Source organism: Caretta caretta, chromosome 13 (genome assembly GCF_965140235.1).
Source record: "Caretta caretta isolate rCarCar2 chromosome 13, rCarCar1.hap1, whole genome shotgun sequence".
Taxonomy (NCBI): domain Eukaryota; kingdom Metazoa; phylum Chordata; order Testudines; family Cheloniidae; genus Caretta; species Caretta caretta.
This window is the reverse complement of record NC_134218.1, coordinates 20,710,146-20,732,675: the sequence shown is the minus strand read 5'-3', so window position 1 is coordinate 20,732,675 and position 22,530 is coordinate 20,710,146. Positions and strand designations below refer to the sequence as shown.

The window sequence follows — 22,530 nt, the reverse complement described above, 5'->3', positions numbered from 1 at the left end:
TCATCGTGGATAGTTCTCTAAAGACATCCACGCATTGTGTGGCGGCAGTCAAAAAAACAAACAGGATGTTTGGAATAATTAAAAAAGGGATAGAGAATAAGACAGAGAATATCTTATTGTCCTTATATAAATCCATGGTACGCCCACATCTTGAATACTGCGTACAGATATGGACTCCTCATCTCAAAAAAGATATACTGGCATTAGAAAAGGTTCAGAGAAGGGCAACTAAAATGATTAGGGGTTTGGAATGGGTCCCATATGAGGAGAGATTAAAGAGGCTAGGACTTTTCAGCTTGGAAAAGAGGAGACTAAGGGGGGATATGATAGCGGTATATAAAATCATGAGTGGTGTGGAGAAAGCGAATAAGGAATCATAGAATCATAGAATCATAGAATATCAGGGTTGGAAGGGACCCCAGAAGGTCATCTAGTCCAACCCCCTGCTCGAAGCAGGACCAATTCCCAGTTAAATCATCCCAGCCAGGGCTTTGTCAAGCCTGACCTTAAAAACCTCTAAGGAAGGAGATTCTACCACCTCCCTAGGTAACGCATTCCAGTGTTTCACCACCCTCTTAGTGAAAAAGTTTTTCCTAACATCCAATCTAAACCTCCCCCACTGCAACTTGAGACCATTACTCCTCGTTTTGTCATCTGATACCATTGAGAACAGTCTAGAGCCATCCTCTTTGGAACCCCCTTTCAGGTAGTTGAAAGCAGCTATCAAATCCCCCCTCATTCTTCTCTTCTGCAGACTAAACAATCCCAGCTCCCTCAGCCTCTCCTCATAAGTCATGTGTTCTAGACCGCTAATCATTTTTGTTGCCCTTCGCTGGACTCTCTCCAATTTATCCACATCCTTCTTGTAGTGTGGGGCCCAAAACTGGACACAGTACTCCAGATGAGGCCTCACCAATGTTGAATAGAGGGGAATGATCACGTCCCTCGATCTGCTCGCTATGCCCCTACTTATACATCCCAAAATGCCATTGGCCTTCTTGGCAACAAGGGCACACTGCTGACTCATATCCAGCTTCTCATCCACTGTCACCCCTAGGTCCTTTTCCGCAGAACTGCTGCCTAGCCATTCGGCCCCTAGTCTGTAGCGGTGCATTGGATTCTTCCGTCCTAAGTGCAGGACCCTGCACTTATCCTTATTGAACCTCATCAGATTTCTTTTGGCCCAATCCTCCAATTTGTCAAGGTCCTTCTGTATCCTATCCCTCCCCTCCAGCGTATCTACACTCCTCCCAGTTTAGTATCATCCACAAATTTGCTGAGAGTGCAATCTACACCATCTTCCAGATCATTTATGAAGATATTGAACAAAACCAGCCCCAGGACCGACCCCTGGGGCACTCCACTTGACACCGACTGCCAACTAGACATGGAGCCATTGATCACTACCCGTTGAGCCCGACAATCTAGCCAGCTTTCTACCCACCTTATAGTGCATTCATCCAGCCCATACTTCCTTAACTTGCTGACAAGAATACTGTGGGAGACCATGTCAAAAGCTTTGCTAAAGTCAAGAAACAATACATCCACTGCTTTCCCTTCATCCACAGAACCAGTAATCTCATCATAAAAGGCGATTAGATTAGTCAGGCATGACCTTCCCTTGGTGAATCCATGCTGGCTGTTCCTGATCACTTTCCTCTCATGCAAGTGCTTCAGGATTGATTCTTTGAGGACCTGCTCCATGATTTTTCCAGGGACTGAGGTGAGGCTGACTGGCCTGTAGTTCCCAGGATCCTCCTTCTTCCCTTTTTTAAAGATTGGCACTACATTAGCCTTTTTCCAGTCATCCGGGACTTCCCCCGTTCGCCACGAGTTTTCAAAGATAATGGCCAGGAAAAGTTATTTACTTGTTCCCATAACATAGGAACTAGGGGCCACCAAATGAAATGAATGGGCAGCAGGTTTAAAACAAATAAAAGGAAGTTCTTCACTCAGCACACAGTCAACCTGTGGAACTCCTTGCCTGAGGAGGTTGTGAAGGCTAGGACTATAACAGCGTTTAAAAGAGAACTGGATAAATTCATGGAGGTTAAGTCCATTAATGGCTATTGGCCAGGATGGGTAAGGAATGGTGTCCCTAGCCTCTGTTTGTCAGAGGGTGGAGATGGATGGCAGGAGAGAGATCACTAGATCATTACCTGTTAGGTTCACTCCCTCTGGAGCATCTGCCATTGGCCACTGTCAGCAGACAGGATACTGGGCTGGATGGACCTTTGGTCTGACCCAGTATGGCCATTCTTATGTTCTTATTTTCTTTTGCCCATCAACACCATTCCTGGCTCATCAGGAGGAAGCAAGGTGTGTGGGGAAGTCCTGGTGCTACCTGTCCAGGTTGTTAGGACAAACTCAGCTCCCCCAGATGGCCAGTGTTGCCTTAGTGATGGCCTAACAGCCTGGCCATTTTCCTTTGTGTAAAATCCTCATCACTGGGACAGCCAGGTGGCAGCATTTGCTGACTCTCATGATTTTATCACAAGTCTCGTGGTAGCTGATTATTTTGAAGCTCCAGCTCATGGAGTCACGTGATTAGGTGAGACTCTCAGCTTTTATTTTTAATAAAACTGAGTTTTTAGCCTTCGCTGTTGTGGACAAAAGCTTAAAAAATACATCCTGGGTGTGACACAGTGGCTCAGGCACACCAAGATGAATACCAGGAGCCCCAGCAGGTTTCTTAGTTTTAAAAAATTCCTCATGATTATTAAGCTGATCCCATGATTTTTGAAGAATGAGGTGTGATTCTTTATGAATGTGGGGGGCTGGCAATACTGGGGGCAGCATGTGCAAGACAGGCCATGGGCATCTGAAGTGCAGGCCTGAGAGGAGGAGTTTGCTTTGAGCTTTCAACGCCTGCCATGGGATTAGCCCTCCAGCGCTGCAGAACGTACAGTGCTGGCTTCAGCTTCAGAGGCAGGAGTCCTGAGAGCTGCAGAGAGGTGGGCTGAGAACTAGGGAAGCCAGATGGGCACACTCTGTGCTCATGCTGCCTAACACTTGCAGCTTTATGTTACATTCCAGCAGGAAACTGGGGGCTGCTGATTTACAGTTTGGGAGTGAGACTTTATGACTCGAGGGCAGGCATCCATCAGAACCCGTCTGTGTTCATCAGCGAGTATGCTAATAAACAGTGTACAGGGCCTTGCCAGCGCCTCCGCTGAGAGGCCGAACACACAGTCCCCCCAGTGGCAGGGAAGGAGCCGCCCCTTTAAGAGTGGTGGACTTCTGTTTACAAATGGCTTGCAGGGCTTGGTGGGAAAGGCAGAGGGCAAAAACGCACCCAGGCTGTTGGCTGGTTTAAGGGAGGATGAAATCGATCCTGCCTCGATGCAGAAGGACAGGCTAGGCAACCCACTCTAGGTTCCTTCCAACCCAAAGGAGCTGCTGAGTTTTCCATTTTGCCATGTGATTCAAATTACTGCAGCTGTTTGCTTAATCCATTGGGGTTTAAGAATGTGCCGCTTTTCTGACGGCTCCAGCGAAGTGCTTTGCAGTAAACAAAACTAAACAAAACTCTCTATTGTTCAAACCCCTTGATGTCTAGTAAAAAGTGTCACTTCTTCCCCACAGAACACAAAATACTGCTAAATATAGTGGCGGGCTCTTTCCATTCACAAAATCTGAATGGCACCCCATTCTGTAGGGAAGCTTCAAAGGGAAGGGGGAAGTGGCTCCAGCAGATTGTTTATTCCATCTCTCCCACTGATAGAACCAGAGAATTAAGACATCAACTTAAAAGAATCTCCCGTCCTTTCATGCAATTCCAGCTCTTCTCATAGCAGATCTGGGTAGGAAATAGTTTCAGGAGGGGATTACAGGAAGAATCCTTAAAGCAGGGACTTTGTCACATGGTCATCGATTTAAGGGGTTGTCTTGGGCCTGATGCCTGTTTACACTAAGGCCCCTTTTCACCACTCTGGTGCTCTGTAAAGCACCCTTCAAGTGGGTATAAATACAACTCTAATATCAGTAAAGCTCCGCTGGTTTACACCAGCTGAGAATCTGGTGCTGATATCCCCTGAAGAATAGGTCCAGTGCCCATATGGAAAAGCCCTACATAATTTATAGGGGATTACAGCAATAGGGTTCTGGAAATGTAACCGGGTTCTACCTCAGTTACATTAAACACCTAGAGAAATTAAGGGGAATCCCATTCTCTTTCTACAGACGTTTTCTCTCTACATCAGTGATACTCAGACCTCAGTGGTTCAGGAGCCAAATTAGCAATCAACATTACCCAAAAGAGCCACAGTCGTGTGAATTTATTGTTTCATTTACTCTAGTACTATTCATATTTAAACAGTATGGCAGGGGAAATACTTAGTATTTGAATAATAAGTATTATTATTTTATCAACCACAATTGTAGTGACAGAACTCTTAATGCTTATTCAGAATCATGTGTTATCCAAACTTCAAATGATGATCCTTACCTGTGTGGCTGTCACTGTGGCACTCTTATAAAACCAGCGCTGTGAAGTTGGGCTCTATGCTGGAGACAGCAGTTCAAAGGCACTCTTTCGTGTGTTGGAGACTGATTAATTGGTTAATAACACAGTAAAAGCATCCCAATTGGTTAATAACTTAGATTGGTTAATAATTAAATCACACAGTGTCTTAATATCATGTGCTGCAAAGAGCCGCAGGAGACACATTAAAGAGCCACTTGCAGCTCCCCAGCTTCAGTCTGAGTATCACTGGTCTAAATCATCCTGTACAATTCCTCAGCAAGGGTATTATTATCTCTTAAAGTCTATAGGATGGTTCCAAAAAATCTACAGAAAAGTATAGTTTTCTATGATACTGACCAAGGCTCTTCCACCAGGCTGTCCCACCATTGGAAGTGCAGGCTAAGGTGCCTGCTTGTCCCTGCCAATGGGCCTGAGCTCTGCCCTGGAAGGAACCTTTCTTTGGGTGAGAGGGGTGTTCTGGCTCCACGATGCTCTGCTGGTGGCTAGGCAAGTAGTTCTGGTGCGGTCTAGTAGCTGGAGCACTGGATTAGGATTCAGGAGACCTAAGGATTTATCCCTGGTTCTACTATTAAGTTGCTTTGTGACTGTGGGCAAGTCATTTCACTGCTTTGTGCCTCAGTTTCCCTATCTGTAAAATATAGGTAACGATCCTGCCATTCCTTTATACATAGTTTTGTCTTCTGATAAAACGTGCTGTATAAATGCTAGGTATTATTATTACTCTGGAATCTCCACAAGCTAGTTCCAATTATTTTGCAATGCCAGCGGAGCCTGGAAATCCTGGAGAACTAAGCTCCTTTGTGTTATCATTTTGTTTCCATCTGTTTTCTTCTTTAAAAAAGAAGAAGAAGAAAAGAAACTAGGAAACTGCACACGCAAACGATGTTAACAGAAAGTTAAAGTTACATAGTTAAACACTCGAAAGTTAGGAAATGCTAAACTCTCTGCCTCCTTCTGCATGGCTGTCATAATGTAGCCCTTAATGAGGAAAAGCACTTACTATTTCTAAAACAATGCAATGGAATATCACACCAATTTCCCCAATTACCTGAAAAGAAGATTTGTAGCATTTATTTTTGTCATTCTTTTCTATTTATGCTAATTTCAGTGACAGAGTAACCCAGTACATCTTCATCAAATTCTCTCTAGGTCTGTATTGGAATAATTTTGTCAGCATCCATGTACTACATATTTTATTTTCAACCAGAAACAAACCTGCAGTTAACGTATCTGTGCAGTTAGGAGGCCAAGAGTAGGGCTGCCAGGAAGGTTTCACTATTACTCTGTTGTCTACTTACTCTGGGGTATGTTGTGCAATACCTAGGTCTTTTCATCACTAGATCTCAAAGCACTTTACAAAGGAGTTTCATTACCCCCATTTTACAGATGGGGAAACTGAGGCAGGGAGCAATGACGTGACTTGCCCATGATCACCCACAAAGTTGGGGCAGAGCTGGGAATAGGATCTAGGTCCCCTGACTACCCAATCTAGTGCTCTATGCACTATGCCACACTGCTCCATAGCTAATAAGGTTTAAAGTATATTTTTCATAAGAATTCCAGAGAGTTACTTTGTCTGGCTTATCATGTACTGTTTGGTGCAGCACAAGCAAGGCTAACATAAGAATATACGAATGGCCCTACTGAGTCAAACCAATGGTCCATCTAGCCCAGTATCCTGTCTTCAGACAGCGACCAGTGCCAGATGCTTCAGAGAGAATGAACAGAACAGGGCAGTTAGCTAGAGTGATCCACTCACTTTTGCCCAGTCCCAGCATCTGGTAGTCAGCAACTTAGGGACACCCGGGTTAACGTGATAGAAAAAAACCCTATGCTACACTGTATTTGAGAGCTAATATGTGATCATGGAATTAAGGAGTGTTCTGTAACGCAAGTGGACAAGGTACAGTTAGATTGAACAGGAAACCTTAATGTTGGCATTTCCTGGCTTCTCTCTGCTGAATTGTGCAATCTTTAATGTTCCTGTAACATCGTTTATTATTGGAATATATATATATATATATTTTCAAATGTCGTAAATATTTCTTTAGCTCTCTTTGGCATTAGAGTTTATCTCTGAAACTTCTCTTTTAACTCGGTACTCCCTGAAATCCTGGGAAACTTTGCTGCTACTGCCTCTCTCTCCAAAAACCTTTCCCATATCGTTTGTGGATGCCCATGCCATGCCACCGGGTGCAGACACTGCGGAAAAGATTCTCAGCTGGTATAAATGGTTGTAGCACCATTAGAGGGTGCTAAGGAAGGGCAATTCACACCATTCACACATTGGTGCTATGCAAGCTACACCAGTTGAGGATCTGCCCCTGTATTATTGCATTAAAAACACAGGTTATATGTATTTCCTTCGGCAGCTAGCCCTGGGATGTATTTTTAGCCTCTGTGCATTGCTCTGCCCTGCCTGTAAAAATCAATTCCTGCAGCGTTGCCAGCGCAGACCTGGTCTCCATAAAGTAGAAATAGATTCGACCCCAAGTCCGTTCAGCACGGCTGTTGGCCTCACCTGCCTGCGACTGGAGCCAGCAGAGCCAATCAAATGTATTTTTCTTCTCACCACTCTTGCTGGAATGATCTAGGGCTACACATTGTGCCATTCATGCCTAATGCCCCGGGGACCGTGAAGCTGCCAGAGCTGCCTGGAGTTCCACTGTGCAATATATCTGCCCCTGAGTCAACAGAGAGCTCTGTTGAAGCGATGGCGAGTTGCCGTCTTGAAAACAGAATGGCTCTTTTTTTCTTTATGTGCTAAAATTAGAATTAACTGACGAGCTGAGCGGAATACAGGAAACTATACCATGGGGAGCAGGCTTTTGACTCATGCCCATGAGTCACGTGGCTGGGACCACAGACGCTGCTCTCTGCTGATCCCTCTGCTGGACACTAGAGGTGGGGGGCCAGCAGGGGTGGAAAGGCAGAACAATGTCGCTAAGTGGGGGGTTTAATAGCCTTCTGCCCTTCCTTAGCCACCTTCCCCCTTCTCCAGGTGCTTTGCAAACTGTAATGAATTCCACATGAGCCAGTAGGCAAGTCAGAATCACTGATTTCAGGATTCTAAGGAAAGGAAGGAATGAGAGCTGCAGAATAAGGACAATGAACTTCAAACAAGCAGAGAACTGGTGGTAAGGTCCCATCTTATTAAAGTCACAACTGCAAACTAGCCTGATGTGAAGAAGAATAAGAAGAGATCATTGGGATAGCTGACAGTTGTGCCTCTAACATTCTCTCCTTAAGAAACTGCCAGCTCTTCTGAACTCCTTTATCCATTAGATTTTCTTCCCAGTGGACCTTATCTACCAGTTCTCCGGAACAAAAGCAGAAAGGCTAAGGCACACAGTGAGTTACACCTAGCAGGGGACATAAAAGGCAGTAAGAAAAGGGTTTTTAAATACATTAGGAACCAGAGAAAGATGAAGAAAAGTTACATCTTCGGCTCAGTAGGGAAGGAGAGCTAATAACTGATGACATCAAGAAGGCAGAGGTGTTTAGTGCTTATTTTGCTTCAGTCTTCACTAAAAAGGCTAACGATGACCAGATACTCAAAACAATTAATATTAATAACAAGGAGGAAGGAAGGCAAGCCAAAACAGGGAAAGAACAGGTTTAAGAATATTGAGATAAGGTAAATGTATTCAAGCTGGCAGGGCCTGATGAAAATCATTGTTGGGTACTTAAGGAACAGGCTGATACAATCTCGGAACCGTTAGCAATTATCTTTGAGAACTCATGTGGGTCCCAGAGGACTGGAGAAAAGCTAATTTTAAAAATGGGAACAAAGAGGACCTGGGGAATTATAGATCAGTCAGCCTAGCTTCCAAACCTGGAAAGATACAGGAACAAATTATTCAGTGATCAGTTTGTAAGCACCTAGATGATAATAGGATTTTAAGGAATAGCTAGCATGGATTTCTCAAGAACAAATTATATCAAACCAATTTAACTTCCTTCTTTGACAGGGTCACTGGCCTAGTGTGTGTGTGTGTGTAGAGAGAATGGAAGCAGCAGATGTTGGTATAACTTGATTTTAGCAAGGCTTTTGACAAAGTCCCACATGACATTCTCACAAGCAAACTAGGGAAATATGGTCTAGATTAAATTATTATAGGGTGGGTACACAACAAGTTGAAAGACTGTATTCAAAGAGTAGTTTTCAATGATTCATCAGAGGAGATATTTAGTGGGGTCCTGCAGGGATCAATCCTGGGTCCAATGCTGTTCAATATTTTCATTAATGACTTGGATAATGGAGTGGAGAGTATGTTTGTTTATAAATGTTGCAGATGACACTAAGTAGCACTTTAGAGGACAGGATTGGAATTCATATCAACCTTGACAAATTAGAGAATTGGTCTGAAATCAACAAGATGAAATTCAATAACAACAAGTGCAAAGTACTACACGTAGGTAATAAAAATCAAATGCACAACTACAAAATGGGGAATAACCGGCCATACTGTACTACTGCTCCTGAAAAGCATCTGCGGGTTAGAGTGGATCACAAATTGAATATGAGTCAACTCTCTGATGCAGTTGTGAAAAAGGCAAATATCAATCTGGGATGTGTTAACAGGAGCGTCGTATGTCAGACACGGGAGGTAATTGTTAGGCTCTGATGAGGCCTCAGCTGGAGCACTGTGTCCAGTTCTGGGCACCACACTTCAGGTAAGATGTGGACAAACTGGAGAGAGGGTTCAGAGAAGAGCAATAAAAATGATAAAACATTTAGAAAACCCGACCTATGAGGAAAGTTTAAAAAAACTGGGCATGTTTAGTCTTGAGAAAAGAAGACTTGGCGGGGGGGGTGTGTGTGACAAAAGTCTTCAAATACGTTAAGGGTTGTTATAAAGAGGATGGTGATCAATTCTTCTCCACGTCCAGAGAATAAAGGACAAGAAGTAAGGGGCTGAATCTGTAGCTCAGGAGATTTAGGTGGGATATTCAGAAAAACTTTCTAACTCTAAGGGCAGTTAAGCTCTGGAACAGGCTTCCAAGGGAGGTTGTGGAATCCCCATCCCTGGAGGTTTTTAAGAACAGGATGAACCAACACCTATCAGGGATCGTCTAGGTTTACTTGGTCCTGCCTCCGTGCAGGGGGCTGGACTTGTCCCCTGAATGTCCCTCCCAGCCCTACATTTCTACAGTTCCATGACTAACCCCTTTTTACCAGTGGGGAAACTGAGGCCCAGAGAGGTTGCAACTTGCCCATGGTCATGCAATGAGCTGTGAATAGAACCCAGCTATCCTGCCTCTCAGCCCTTGCTCTGACCTCTAGGCAACACTAGTCCTGAAGCCCCTAAGGGACAGATTTTTGAAGGAATTTAGGCACCTAAAGATGCAGGTAGGCACCTAGTAGGATTTTCAAGAGCACTGAAGCATCGAACTCCCATTGATTTCAATGGGACTCCCATTAGGTGCCTACCTCCCTCTTTAGACACCTAAATGCATTTAAAAAGCTGGCCCTAAATGATTCTTGCTGCTGATCCAACCTCTCCCATGCTTGTTGTCTCATCAGAGCCATTTCTAGGCACAGGAGGAGGTGGGAGAATGAGATGTTGTCAAGGTTCCTCCCCCACTCTGAACGCTAGGGTACAGATGTGGGGACCTGCATGAAAAACCTCCTAAGCTTCTCTTTACCAGCTTAGGTCAAAACTTCCCCAAGGTACAAAATATTCCACCCTTTGTCCTTGGATTGGCCGCTACCACCACCAAACAAATACTAGTTACTGGGGAAGAGCTGTTTGGACACGTCTTTCCCCCCAAAATACTTCCCTAAAACCTTGCACCCCACTTTCTGGACAAGGTTTGGTAAAAAGCCTCACCAATTTGCCTAGGTGACTACAGACCCAGACCCTTGGATCTTAAGAACAATGAACAATCCTCCCAACACTTGCACCCCCCCTTTCCTGGGAAATGTTGGATAAAAAGCCTCACCAATTTGCATAGGTGACCACAGACCCAAACCCTTGGATCTGAGAACAATGAAAAAGCATTCAGTTTTCTTACAAGAAGACTTTTAATAGAAATAGAAGTAAATAGAAATAAAGAAATCCCCCCTGTAAAATCAGGATGGTAGATACCTTACAGGGTAATTAGATTCAAAACACAGAGAACCCCTCTAGGCAAAACCTTAAGTTACAAAAAAGATACACAGACAGAAATAGTTATTCTATTCAGCACAATTCTTTTCTCAGCCATTTAAAGAAATCATAATCTAACACATACTTAGCTAGATTACTTACTAAAAGTTCTAAGACTCCATTCCTGGTCTATCCCCGGCAGAAACCAGCATATAGACAGACACACAGACCCTTTGTTTCTCTCCCTCCTCCCAGCTTTTGAAAGCATCTTGTCTCCTCATGGGTCATTTTGGTCAGGTGCCAGCAAGGTTACCTTTAGCTTCTTAACCCTTTACAGGTGAGAGGAGCTTTCCCCTGGCCAGGAGGGATTTCAAAGGGGTTTACCCTTCCCTTTATATTTATGACAGATGTACTGGGGATAGTGATGGGGATGGGACAAAGAGCTTGCCTCATCCCTCTGCCCCAGCAGGTTAGTTTGAGCCAGTTCCAGCAGAGGGGTGCAGAGCAGCTGGATTTGGGGTTCTCTCACCCCATGGCACACTGCATGGATGCCATGATCACAGACCTGCCCAGAGGTGGGGCAAAAACTGTGCCAGGCCAAGCAAGTCTTTCAGTGAATATGACTATAGCGTATATAAAAAGGGCAAAGGCTCCTGTGTGTTTGCTGCATGGTGCCTGGATGAGCTCTGTTTGCGGTACGTTTGCTGCGTGAGGCAAGGATGAGCTACAGAGGACCGAACCAAAGCCTGGAGCGGGGCTGGGGCTCCCATGGAGTTAGCAGGGGTTATGCAGGTCTGGACAAGAGCAGGATTTGGTCCAGTGTCTTGAAAACAATGAGCTGCCCCTTAGACAGGCATGGAACATGGACCTTGAGAAACATGAAAATCCATCTCCCAAACCACTGGAAATAAAGTAACCTGAGCAGCATAATCCTAAACACACCAGCCACAAGCCTGCACATGCCCACAAGACACAGGCGTAAACAGACGGATCCTCCAGGAGCAGCGACGCAATTAGAAAGAAAGAGCCGTCTGTTGCAAAGCCCGCCCAGGATTCTGAAGTTCGCTTGGCAGCAGCCTGTTTCTTCCAGGCCTCCTGGTATACCTTCAAGGGTTCAGGTGTAGGTTAAAAGCCAGTGTGGCTTTGGCAATTAAGTCATTTCTAAATCAGCCTGAACTGCCAAAACAGCATGTTTCAAAATATACTATCGGCCTTTTGATGGCGTGGTGATCTGAAGACTCTAAATAGAACTTTAAAGCCCACTTGTGTGTAGCACTCAGAGCTCCAGTTCCATGAAACATGGATTCTTCTTAAGGCAACTTTAACTCAGCAACTTGCTACCGAGCCATAGACTGCAGTGTGCGTGAGATGACAGGGCTAGTAATGGCCCAGAAAGCTCAGACTGTGCTACTTTTGACTGAAGTTTCTCTTTGTTTAAAGCCAAAATTTTCTTTTAAAGAAACAACCCCATTAGGGGCCGCAAATAAAAGCACATTTGGGCTCAGATTCTCAGCTGCCATAAATCAATATCGCTCCACTGAAATCAGTGGCCCCAATGCAGGAATTACTGGGTGAAAAGCTCTTTGAGGTCAGACTAGGTGATCACAATGGAACTTGCTGGCCTTAAGGTCTATGACTCCATGAAATCAATGGCACCACTTGACACCAGCTAAAGAGCCAAACCATGACATCTGCAAAACGTCTAGTAAAAAGATCATTTGAACCAGTTAAATGCTCCTTGATGCATGGATTTATTGTTCATTTGTTAATAAATTTCACAAAGGGGTGATGCTTCCTTTTGAAACAATTCTCAACAAATCTAAAAAGAATAGACTGGGTATTTTATGCACAGATAGAGCACTTGGGAGGGGGCTAACCCCACGTCTTACAGACCACAGGGATGTTTGTACCAATCTCTCAGTGTTAATGTCAGTTTCAGGGATGCTGGCAGACCTTGTTCCAAGCCCTGTTTCTATGAAGATCCTCCACCATTCCAGGCTTGCTAGCTCTGCATGAAGAGGTGAAAATTGGTCCGAGTGAATTCCTGATGGATGCTGTTGAGTAAGGAATCAGAGTCCTGTGTCAGCTCTGGAAGGACCTGTAGGGCAGGGAGGAAGCTCTGCTCTGGGGTGTAAGTAAATGTGAACGAGCTGGAGTAGATCAGCCCATCGTTCCTTATGAGCGAGAGTGGGACGGTGATGGGGTATCTCAGCCATCGCCAGTCGCTGCCAAATGCCGAGACATCAGGGACCACACACACTAAGGACTTGGGGGTCCTGGGAACAGAGCGCAAAAAAAAGAAACCACATATATTACTGTAGCCTTTCCAGAGAGGAGCCTCTGACCTGTCCTACTCACAACCCTAATGCAGCCTTTCTCCCATAGTGCCTTTGAATAGAGCAAATTCTATTTTGCCACCTCGTGGCAGGCATTTAGTGTTAGGATTAATGGCAGCTCCTCATTTGTCCAGTCTCCTTCCTTCTCTCTTTTGTCACTTTCTCCCTTTCCCCTCTGTTCTGGTGGGGTTCCTGTTCCAGGGTTTGGCCCTTTGGGCCCAGACTCTCACGCTCTTTTATTTTTGCCTCATGCCCATGCTGCAGATGGAGCAGACACATACCTCCTGAAGTGGCCTCATGGAGGACCCATTCTCCCAGCCAGAGATCCCTTGCTGTAAATGCTGGCGTACTAGTCAATGTCCATCAAGCGCAATCCCGAGCTGGCGCAGGCATGGATCAGATGCCCTAGGAAGCCTTTTCCATCTCTAATTACGATGCTTGTGTACGTGTGTGTTATTTCCAGACACGTCTTACTTTGTCTTGTGGGAAACCCAGCACAAAACTCCTACGTAGAGCAAAGCTCTTTGGGACCATAATAATGACAAAAAAAGCCTGCCAGATGTAGCCTTTAGGGATGGTGCCATTTATGCCACACACCACCACCATCACCTCCGCCTGTGTCTAAACATCAGCTCACCAGACTGGTTCACTGCTTTACCTGTACATAGTCTCAGCTTCCACATCTCCAAACCAGACCTTCAGATTTGCATGGAAATACTCGCCCTGCACCTCCAGCATCGCTACGTCCCCGCCGCCAGTCAGCTGTCACAACCAGAGCACAGGAGAGGGGGTTATATACCTTGCACCATGATGTACTGCTGCCCCAATAAGTTTCTGCAGGCGGCGACGTTCCAAGCTGGAGAGCTTGCTGTCCTCCCTGCAGAAGAGTGGGCAGTGCACACTGCCCTACCCCAGGGGAGGAGAGCTGGGCCCTGAGCTGTGGGTGGGCACAAGCAGAGGGAGTTGAGGAGACAATAGAACCAGTTATTGAGCAGAAGGGAAAAGATCAAAACTTATCGATTCCTCAAATCATCTGTGAAAAGTCTGCCCCTTCATTTGCACAGAGGGCAGAGTGTGGCAAGAGGCCTGGGGGTGCGGGGGAGGTGATTCAGAGGCACATGCAGAGCTAGGAGACAGGATTTGCAGCCTTAGCTTCGCTAAGCTAGGTTAATAAAAGCTGCGCACAGGATGACAAGATGGAAAGCCCTCCATACCTCCAGCATGGTTATAAGTGGGACTGGGCTCACGGGATCCTGAATGCAGGCCAGGCGGTCACTGAACGTGTACTCCACAGTCTCCGTTCCAATTATTGTCCAGCAGGAGCCATCGTTCAGCAGCTCACGGTTCGCTTCCTTTGGGCACGGAGATGCCTGTGTGGAATTTTACTGTCATGGAGGCCATGCGCCACGGTGGTGAGAGCCAGGGACTGAGACCCAGGACTCCTGGGTTCTATTCCTGACTCTGCCATGGTCTGCTCCACCTTTCTGTGCTGCTGTCTCAGCATCAAAGGGGATTAATAATATCTCTCGATCTTTGTAAAGGGGTCTGAGAGCCCTGAATGGAAGGTGCTGGACCACCACATTGCTATTGTTATTATTAGCCAGCCGCCGTGGCTCTGTGTTCAGGGATAGGGAGATGAACTCTGTGCTGACCCGAAGAAGAGGTCAAGATCAGTGACTTCACCCTGAAATGCTTCTGGCATAACAAAATCACATGGAAGCTTGGCTATGTGATGCTGTGGGAGGTGGCCAAAGAGGCAGGGCCAAGTGGATAGGAAGAGAGGTCTGTGTTGCTGTGGGGTGACAGGTAAAATTAGAGCAAGGCCCAGCATAGGCAGATCAGATTGGAGGGGTCTCCATGCATGGGTTCTCTCCCTGTTCTCACATCGCATAAAGGACTGAATTTTATTTGGGGATTGCACGGAGGTGGGCTTTAAGGTAAGGACCCCCCAAGTGATGGACTCAACAGCAAGTAACAGGAGGGAGGAGCTGGAGGGAGTTTGCTCTCGCTAGCAGCTGGACAGTTTCCCAGTTCGTGCTGCATTACCTGGAACTGGATCACTTTCTCAGTTGAGAGACACAGGTACATCCGGTTGCTGCCCTGGAACTGGAAAGCGCACTTGTGGAGCTGGGAGATGGGCTCATCCACATCCAGCATGGCGTACTGCTTGGTGACTTTCCGAATGATCTGTGGGGAGGGACACACAGGCGGGCTGACCGGCTGCGAAGGGGAGCAGCTCAGTGGCTGCTCAGTGAACCGTCACCTCCAGAAAGTTCAGCATTTTTATCCTTCAAAGATTTTCTCAGCCCCAAACCTCCTCTGGGGCTGGTTGTGGGAATTCCCTGCTCCCTCCCCTATTGTCTGACATGGAACAAAATCAGCCCCCATCATTCTAGCCTGTCTCCTGCCACTGCCCTCCCATTTGCTACACCCGCACGGCTTGCAGAGCTGGATCATTTCCCAGCAGGCAGTGCTCCATCCTCATGACCTGAGGCACCAGGCCATATTGCATGCTGGGATCTGTTGTCTCCACAGGCCACACTTTGTTAATAAAGGTCAGGATGGCTGCAACCTGCTCCGTGTTATGCCACTGCTGCCAGCTGCTGGCTGAGCAAAGTTGAGGCATGGAGCCAGGGTTGCCAATTTGCTAATTGCAGGAAACTGAACACCCTTGCCCCGCCCCTTCTCCAAGGCCCCGCCCCCTGTTCACTTCATCCCCCCTCCCTCTGTTGCTTGCTCTCCCCCACCCTCACTCACTCGCTCATCTTCACCAGGTTGGGGCACGGGGTTGGGTGCGGGAGGGTGTGAGGACTCCAGCTGGGGGTGCGGGCTCTGGGGTGGGGGCAGGGATGAGGGGTTTGGGGTGCAGGAGCTGGCTCCAGGCTGGGGCCAAGGGGTGCAGAGTACAGGAGGGGGCTCAGGACTGGGGTAGGGGTGCGGGAGGGGCTGTGGGGTACGGACTCTGGGAGGAAGTTTGGGTGTGGGAGGGGGTTCCAAGCTGGAGCAGGGGCTTGGGGCACAGGAGGGGGTTTGGAGTACAGGCTCCAGGTGGCGCTGACCTCTGGTGGCTCCCAGGAAGCAATGACATGCCCCTCCAGCTCCAGGGCGGCAGCGGGGGGGTGGGTGGTCAGGGGGCTCCGTGTGCTGCCCCCACCTGTAGGTACCACCCCCGCAGCTCCCATTAGCTCCAATGGGAGCTGCGGAGCCAGCCTAGGAGCCGGAGGGACATGCTGGCTGCTTCCCGGGAGCTGCGCAGAGGCAGCCATGGAGCCTGCCCACCCTGCTGGCACTGTGGTCAACTGGACTTTTAGTGGCCAGGTCAGCTGTGCTGACCGGAGCTGCCAGGGTCCCTGTTCGACCAGCGTTCTGGTCAAAAACCGGACGCCTGGCAACCCTACATGGAGCTGAAGCCGGAAGCATTCCCCATCCTATCCAGTGTCTGAGTTTCCTGGGAGCCTTACCAGGGGAGGCAGGGTAATGCCGGTGGCTGTGCAGATGAGCTGGACTACAGAGCCGTAGCGAATGTACCCTTCCCGCAGTGGGAACTCACCCCGGATGCAGTGCTCATCAGCTTCCCATGGAAAGGAAAAGAGATGGAGAGTTACCAACCTGGAGCGAGAAGGAGGGAGCAGCTCCCTCTCTGGCTGTAGCTGCAGGACCAGGGAGAGGAAAACTCTCTCTCATCACGAAGCCTGGCAGCAGGATGGATAAGGGGCTCCCTGGAGACTCTCCAGGCAACTGGTACCTTTCTTAGTATGAAGCTCACTCCAATTTGTGCATCTTGAAGACGCAGGGTAAATGCAGCCTGCAGAGGGCAGTGCTCCCCGCAGGCAGTTCTCCACTGTGACTGGAGTAGGCAGGCCGGCACAATGGGAGCTGTAATCTCTGCAGGTGACACCTCCAGATTCACAACGGGGAGGGAGGCAGCCGAGATCCCTCACATTTCATACAAAGCGGGCCTGGCCATCAAGCTCCAGGCACATGCCAACGTGGACCTTGGACAGGCACAGCCTGAGCTGCCCTTGCTCAAGACCAGTAGGCTTTTAGGGCCTGATCCAAAACCTACTGCAGTTAATGGAAGTCTTTCCACTGACTTCAAAGGTCACTGGATCAGGCCCTTAGTGAGGAAAGGGCGTTGGGAGTCAGGGATGAGTTTAAACTGCTCCCAGCCCTTTCCCCTGCTGTCTCCTTCCTGGAGAATGACATACCAGCGCAGGAGAAGGGAATCGGATTGTTACTGAGTCTGGGCAACACACTGGGACTCCAGGAGGCAGACATGGTGGCAAAGGGAAGTTAAGGCAGCTTGGAGACCCCAGGAACTGAGGGTTGGGGGGAATGGGGGACAGGAGGGGCATTCACAGGGAGGATAATTTCACACTGCCTGGGAGTACTGATAGCAGGTATCAAAGAAAACAATGTGGTCAAAAGAGGTTCCATCTTCTATCTATTCTTGGGACCTATATAGCCCCATCCTTGTAGTATCGGAACGGGTGCTGCTTTTTAATGTAGCTATTCTCACAACACCCCTGGGAGGCAGGGCAGGGCTAGTACCGATGGGGGCTGAGGTCCAGACCCTCAACATACGTAGGCTTCTAACTTCCATTGACATCTGAGCATCTGGGCCTAAATGACTTACTGAAGATCATGTAGGAAGCCAGAACTGGAGTAGAGAATTGAATCCAGGTGTCTGAAATCCTGGACTAGCCATCTAATCAATGGACCATCCTTCTAGCCCCCTCAGAGCTCTGTCTGCAGGCAGGGAGGAGCAATGTGCTGCAAAGAGACACAGGCCTCCTGCTGGAAGCTGGCCTCAGGGGTTCCTGACATTTTTGAGAAAGATACTTCTGGTGACCTGTGATTATGACTCGTTAGAATCAATAAGCACCATCGGTCAGATTGGATTTGACTGCCCTGTTTGTCTTTCACTATTGCTATGCTTGGGTGGCCAAATCTACCCCTGCTGTTAATGGACGCTGCTCATGTGACTTCACCAGGGGTGTACCAGCAGTGAATTTGGCCCCGTGTGGACTGCTGGAGTTGGCGGAACATGTAAGGTCCTCACCCAGGTGCAGTGTGAATGCTGCCCATTGCCTTGCGCTAGCGATGAAGGTGCCACCCTCTACGGATAGATAACGGGTGCTGACTGTCTGGGAGCGGAGGCGGTTAAAGAGGGAAACCTTGGACCCAGATGAGATGCACACTGCAAAAGACAGACAGATGCCAGCATTAGCACTGATGGAAACTCACTGTAATCAGTATCAGCTTGCCCGAATACCGGAGCATGGCTGAGCATTTGATAGCTGCCCAGGCCAGTTATTGCTTTGCGTAGAGTCAGGATAAAGAATGCAGTGAACCATCATGTTACAAAATCTTGTTCTTCTAATAGTCTTTGTCCACGTGGATCCCACGGGTGGTGTGCATACACCTGCAGGTGCGTGAGTGGGATCCAGGCAGACAAAACACCTCGAAGAACCTGTGACTGTGAGGTAAGTAACTGTTCTTCTGCGCTGCCAACACTTCATAATATCTTCAAAATCAGTGACTGAAAAGACCTATTAAGTCCTATCTTGTGCAGTCTGGGGTTGCTTTCCCCTGCTCTACAGGTCATTAGCTAATGCTCCCATGTGTTCTCATTGCCATATCAGCATGTTGGCTGAAAGCACTTCTCTGCCTCTCTGACTCCCCAGTGCTGTCACACTGGGGCTGGGGCTAGGCTGGTGTACACAGCATAATGAACACTAGCCCTTTCTGGCTGGCTTTCCCTTTATCTGAGTACCAGCTGAGATTGCCTTTTATAAAGGGTGGGTGATGCCTTTGTCTGTATATGGAGATCTTTGAACAGAAACCCTGACAAAGGTTCTGCATTAGATCTTTACACAGCATGGTAGGATATATTTTTGAGAAAGTGGACATAAATATGCCCTGGTCCATTCTTCCTTCTGTTGACTTCGTCGGGCTTTGGATCAGGCAGCCTATAGCACATAAGCCTGTCACGCGTAAGGACTTGGCTTGTATTCAATCCGCCATCTGTGATAGTTTCTTGTTTGCTTTATATCAGTGCCCCATTCTGATAAAACATCTGAAAAACCTGTTCAGGTATTAGCTACTCAGACAGCTGAAATGGGGCATGCTACTGAAGCAACGGAGAACAGAGAGTATCCCAGAGATTGCTGTTAAAAACCCTTCAGCGCTCAGCTCCCATTGATGAGGCTGGCTCCCCTGCTACTTACAGTCTGTGTTCTTCAGGGACTGCTTCTTCTGCGAGGGTTTGGAAATCACTTTGATCAGCTTGCTATGGAAAGTGCCAATCTCCTGCCCATTGCTGAAGAAGAGCTTCAGAACCAGCCGGAAATGCTTCCTCTTCTCCGTGTCTGAGATGTAGAGCGCTTTGGCACAGCTGAACTCCTGTAAGTAACAAGGGGCTATTGTCATAGGCTGGAGATCGTGTCTGGAGTCTTTGGGTGCATCTTCACTGAAGAACTCCAGTGAGGGGACATACCGATATCTGCCTACCTAGATACCTAGAGAGATACCTGCTCACTTGTTCATTTCCTTTGCAGCTGGGGGGCTTTATCTGCTGTGAAAGTGAGAGAGGCTGGCCAACAGCACTGGCTAATGGTCGCTTAGTTCAGGCAAAATCCCCTGATAAACTCACCTCTGCTCATATACCGTTGTCCCCTGGCAGGAGACTTGACTGAGCAGAAAGTGATAAGCATTGCAGGGTACGGTTAAAGGGACAAATGGCCATGGAGACTGGGGAACTCCTAACTATCACAATGATGGCAGTGTTTATTATTTGTATTGCAGGAGGAACTAGGAGCCTCAATCAGGGACCAGGACCCCATTGTGCACCAACTCTGTACAAAGACAGACCAAAAACACAATCCCTGCCCCTAGATGCTTTCAGTCTGTGTAAAGATGCTTATGGTGCTTTCCAGACAACAAACAAAAGACACAGGTCAAAGGAACTTGCCTTTTAGTTTAGATTGTATAGAAGAGTAAATAAAAAGAAGCCAGGAGCCCCAAGAGGCTGGGACCATGGCCCCATCAGCCCTTCTACCATATCAAGTTTTGCCTAATTAGTTGGTCAGGTATTTTAGGCAAAAGAACTTTAAAACTAGTGCATGTGTGAAAAAGGAAAAAAAAATCACTGCCAAATTTTGCATGAAAATTTTCGCTCTTTTGTTACAAACTAATTTTGTTTCCTGGAACTTTTTGCTTTTACTTGAAATGTTGATGGTGAGACATTTTGGGTCCACAAAATGTCATAGGAAAATCCAGAAATCAACTTCCTCATGAAACGTCCCACTGAAGCAGAAGTGCTGGAAAGTGGAAGTGGCTATTTTTGAAACTATTCCTGCATGGGAGAAGAGACTGAGAGCTGACAGAAACTTTTCCATGTGTGTTTGTTTCTATCTACCCACCTATCGGAGATGGTTAGCATAGGCCCTGATCCTGAAAACTCTTACTCACATGCTGAACTTTACACACAATTGGTCCCGCTTGGCTCAATGTAAATGAGCATGGCCAGGTTAGTAGGGTGGGACCTTAGACTGTAAGCTCTTTGGGGCAAGAACTATATCTTCATATGTGTTTACAATGCACCCAGTCCAAGGAGGCCCTGATCCTGGCTGGGGCCTCTGGGTACTATAATAAGGAGTACTGCGGAAAGGGAGCTGGGGGTCATAGTGAACGACAAGCTAAATATGAGTCAACAGTGTAATGCTGTTCCAAAAAAAGTGAACATCATTCTGGGATGTATAAACAGAAGTGTTGTAAGCAAGACACGAGAAGTAATTCTTCCACTCTATTCTACGCTGTGTGACAAAATTCCTGCTCTACCTTGGTGAGTCTTGCGCTTATTGGCGGATTTGCTCGCCTTGGAGCTTCACGGCAGCCCTCAGCTTGGCCGTTTTTCTGAACCCACAGTCCAAGTCGACGACTCCTGTGTCTGACCAGGAGCTGGGAGGTTTGGGGGGAATCCGGTCCCGCCCTCTACTCCGGGTTCCAGCCCAGGGCCCTGTGGAATGCAGCTGTCTAGAGTGCCTCCTGGAACAGCTCTGCGACAGCTACAACTCCCTCGGCTACTTCCCCATGGCCTCCTCCCAACACCTTCTTTATCCTCACCATCGGACCTTCCTCTTGGTGTCTGATAATGCTTGTACACCTCAGTCCTCCCACAGTCCGCATTCTCACTCTCAGCTCCTAGTGCCTCTTGCTCCCAGCTCCTCACACACACACCACAAACTGAAGTGAGCTCCTTTTTAAAACCCAGGTGCCCTGATTAGCCTGCCTTAATTGATTCTAGCAGCTTCTTGATTGGCTGCAGGTGTTCTAATCAGCCTGTCTTAATGGTCTCCAGAAGGTTCCTGATTGTTCTGGAACTTTCCCTTTTACCTTACTCAGAGAAAGGGGACCTACTTAGCCTGGGGCTAATATATCTGCCTTCTATTACTCTCCTGTAGACATCTGGCCTGACCCTGTCACAGCTGATTAGGCCTCAACTGGAGTATTGTGTCCAGTTCTGGGTGCCACATGTCAGGAAAGATGTGGGCAAATTGGAAAAAGTCCAGAGAAGAGCAACAAAAAGGATTAAAGGTCTAGAAAACATGACCTATGAGGGAAGATTGAAAAAATTGGGTTTGTTTAGTCTGGAAAAGAGAATACTGAGAGGGGATATGAGAACAGTTTTCAAGTATATAAAAGGTTGTTACAAGGAAGAGGGAGAAAAATTGTTCTCCTTAACCTCTGAGGATAGGACAAGAAGCAATGGGCTTAAATTGCAGCAAGGGTGGTTTAGGTTGGACATTAGGAAAAACTTCCTAACTGTCAGGGTGGTTAAGCACTGGAATAAATTGCTTAGGGAGGTTGTGGAATCTCCACCATTGAAGATTTTTAAGAGCAGGTTAGACAAACACCTGTCAGGGATGGTCTAGATAATACTTAGTCCTGCCAAGAGTGCAGGGGACTGGACTAGATGATCTCTCGAGGTCCCTTCCAGTCCTACAGTTCTATGATAAACAGCAATACAGAGAGGGAGAGAGCAACAACAAGGCTCCCTTTCACTTGCAACACTAGGCAAAGGTGTAAGACAGTCATTTAATCCAGCAACTCAACCTGCACCGGATTCCTGCCCAACCTGAGCATGATGACATGTGCAGAACAGAATCCCGGCACCATCAGTGCACAGCATGGTGCTACCAACTGGCTCCTATTAGTCACGTGGCTGAACATACAGCTCTCCAAACTACGATGCCTGGGCCTCGTAGAAGGGGTATCTTCAGTAATGCTCTCCCTCTAACTAGTTTCAGTGTCCACCTTATAACAACAAAGACTTCAGTTGAAAGGATGCCCTTCATGCTGGTGTGGGGATGGGAGAGCCGCAGGGGGCTGCAGGAGCCAGATGGCTGTTCGTCTCTGTCCTTCCTTAAGTGCTTTGGGTTTTCAGAAAGGAAACTGCCCACCTTGCACTGTGCTGTGTGTATTAACGATGATTCTTAAGCACCACCACATGAAGGGCCCAGAAGACAAGACCCCCTTCACCAGAGCCACCATCACCTTGCTCTCTACACCCAAGAAAATGCACTGCAGGATAAAGCAGCTCCCACTAGGACAT

At 47.4% G+C, this 22,530-nt stretch overlaps 1 protein-coding gene across 4 annotated transcripts in view; it reads right to left on the bottom strand.

Moving 5' to 3' along the window:
• Positions 1 to 10,495: 10,495 nt before the first annotated feature.
• Positions 10,496 to 22,530, bottom strand: part of RBPJL (recombination signal binding protein for immunoglobulin kappa J region like) — a 39,625-nt gene continuing 27,590 nt past the window's right edge. For 3 of the 4 annotated variants that reach the window (XM_075118797.1, XM_075118795.1, XM_075118794.1), the window contains 7 exons: positions 19,145 to 19,319; positions 17,977 to 18,114; positions 16,376 to 16,485; positions 14,961 to 15,101; positions 14,129 to 14,284; positions 13,573 to 13,676; positions 10,496 to 12,854 (listed from right to left, as the gene is read on the bottom strand). In XM_075118797.1, the coding sequence (XP_074974898.1) occupies positions 12,581 to 12,854; positions 13,573 to 13,676; positions 14,129 to 14,284; positions 14,961 to 15,101; positions 16,376 to 16,485; positions 17,977 to 18,114; positions 19,145 to 19,319 (1,098 nt within the window). In that variant the 3' untranslated portion in view covers positions 10,496 to 12,580. Of the gene's footprint in view, positions 12,855 to 13,572; positions 13,677 to 13,713; positions 13,852 to 14,128; positions 14,285 to 14,960; positions 15,102 to 16,375; positions 16,486 to 17,976; positions 18,115 to 19,144; positions 19,320 to 22,530 lie in introns of all 4 variants that reach the window. The other variant, XM_075118796.1, reaches the window with a different exon arrangement.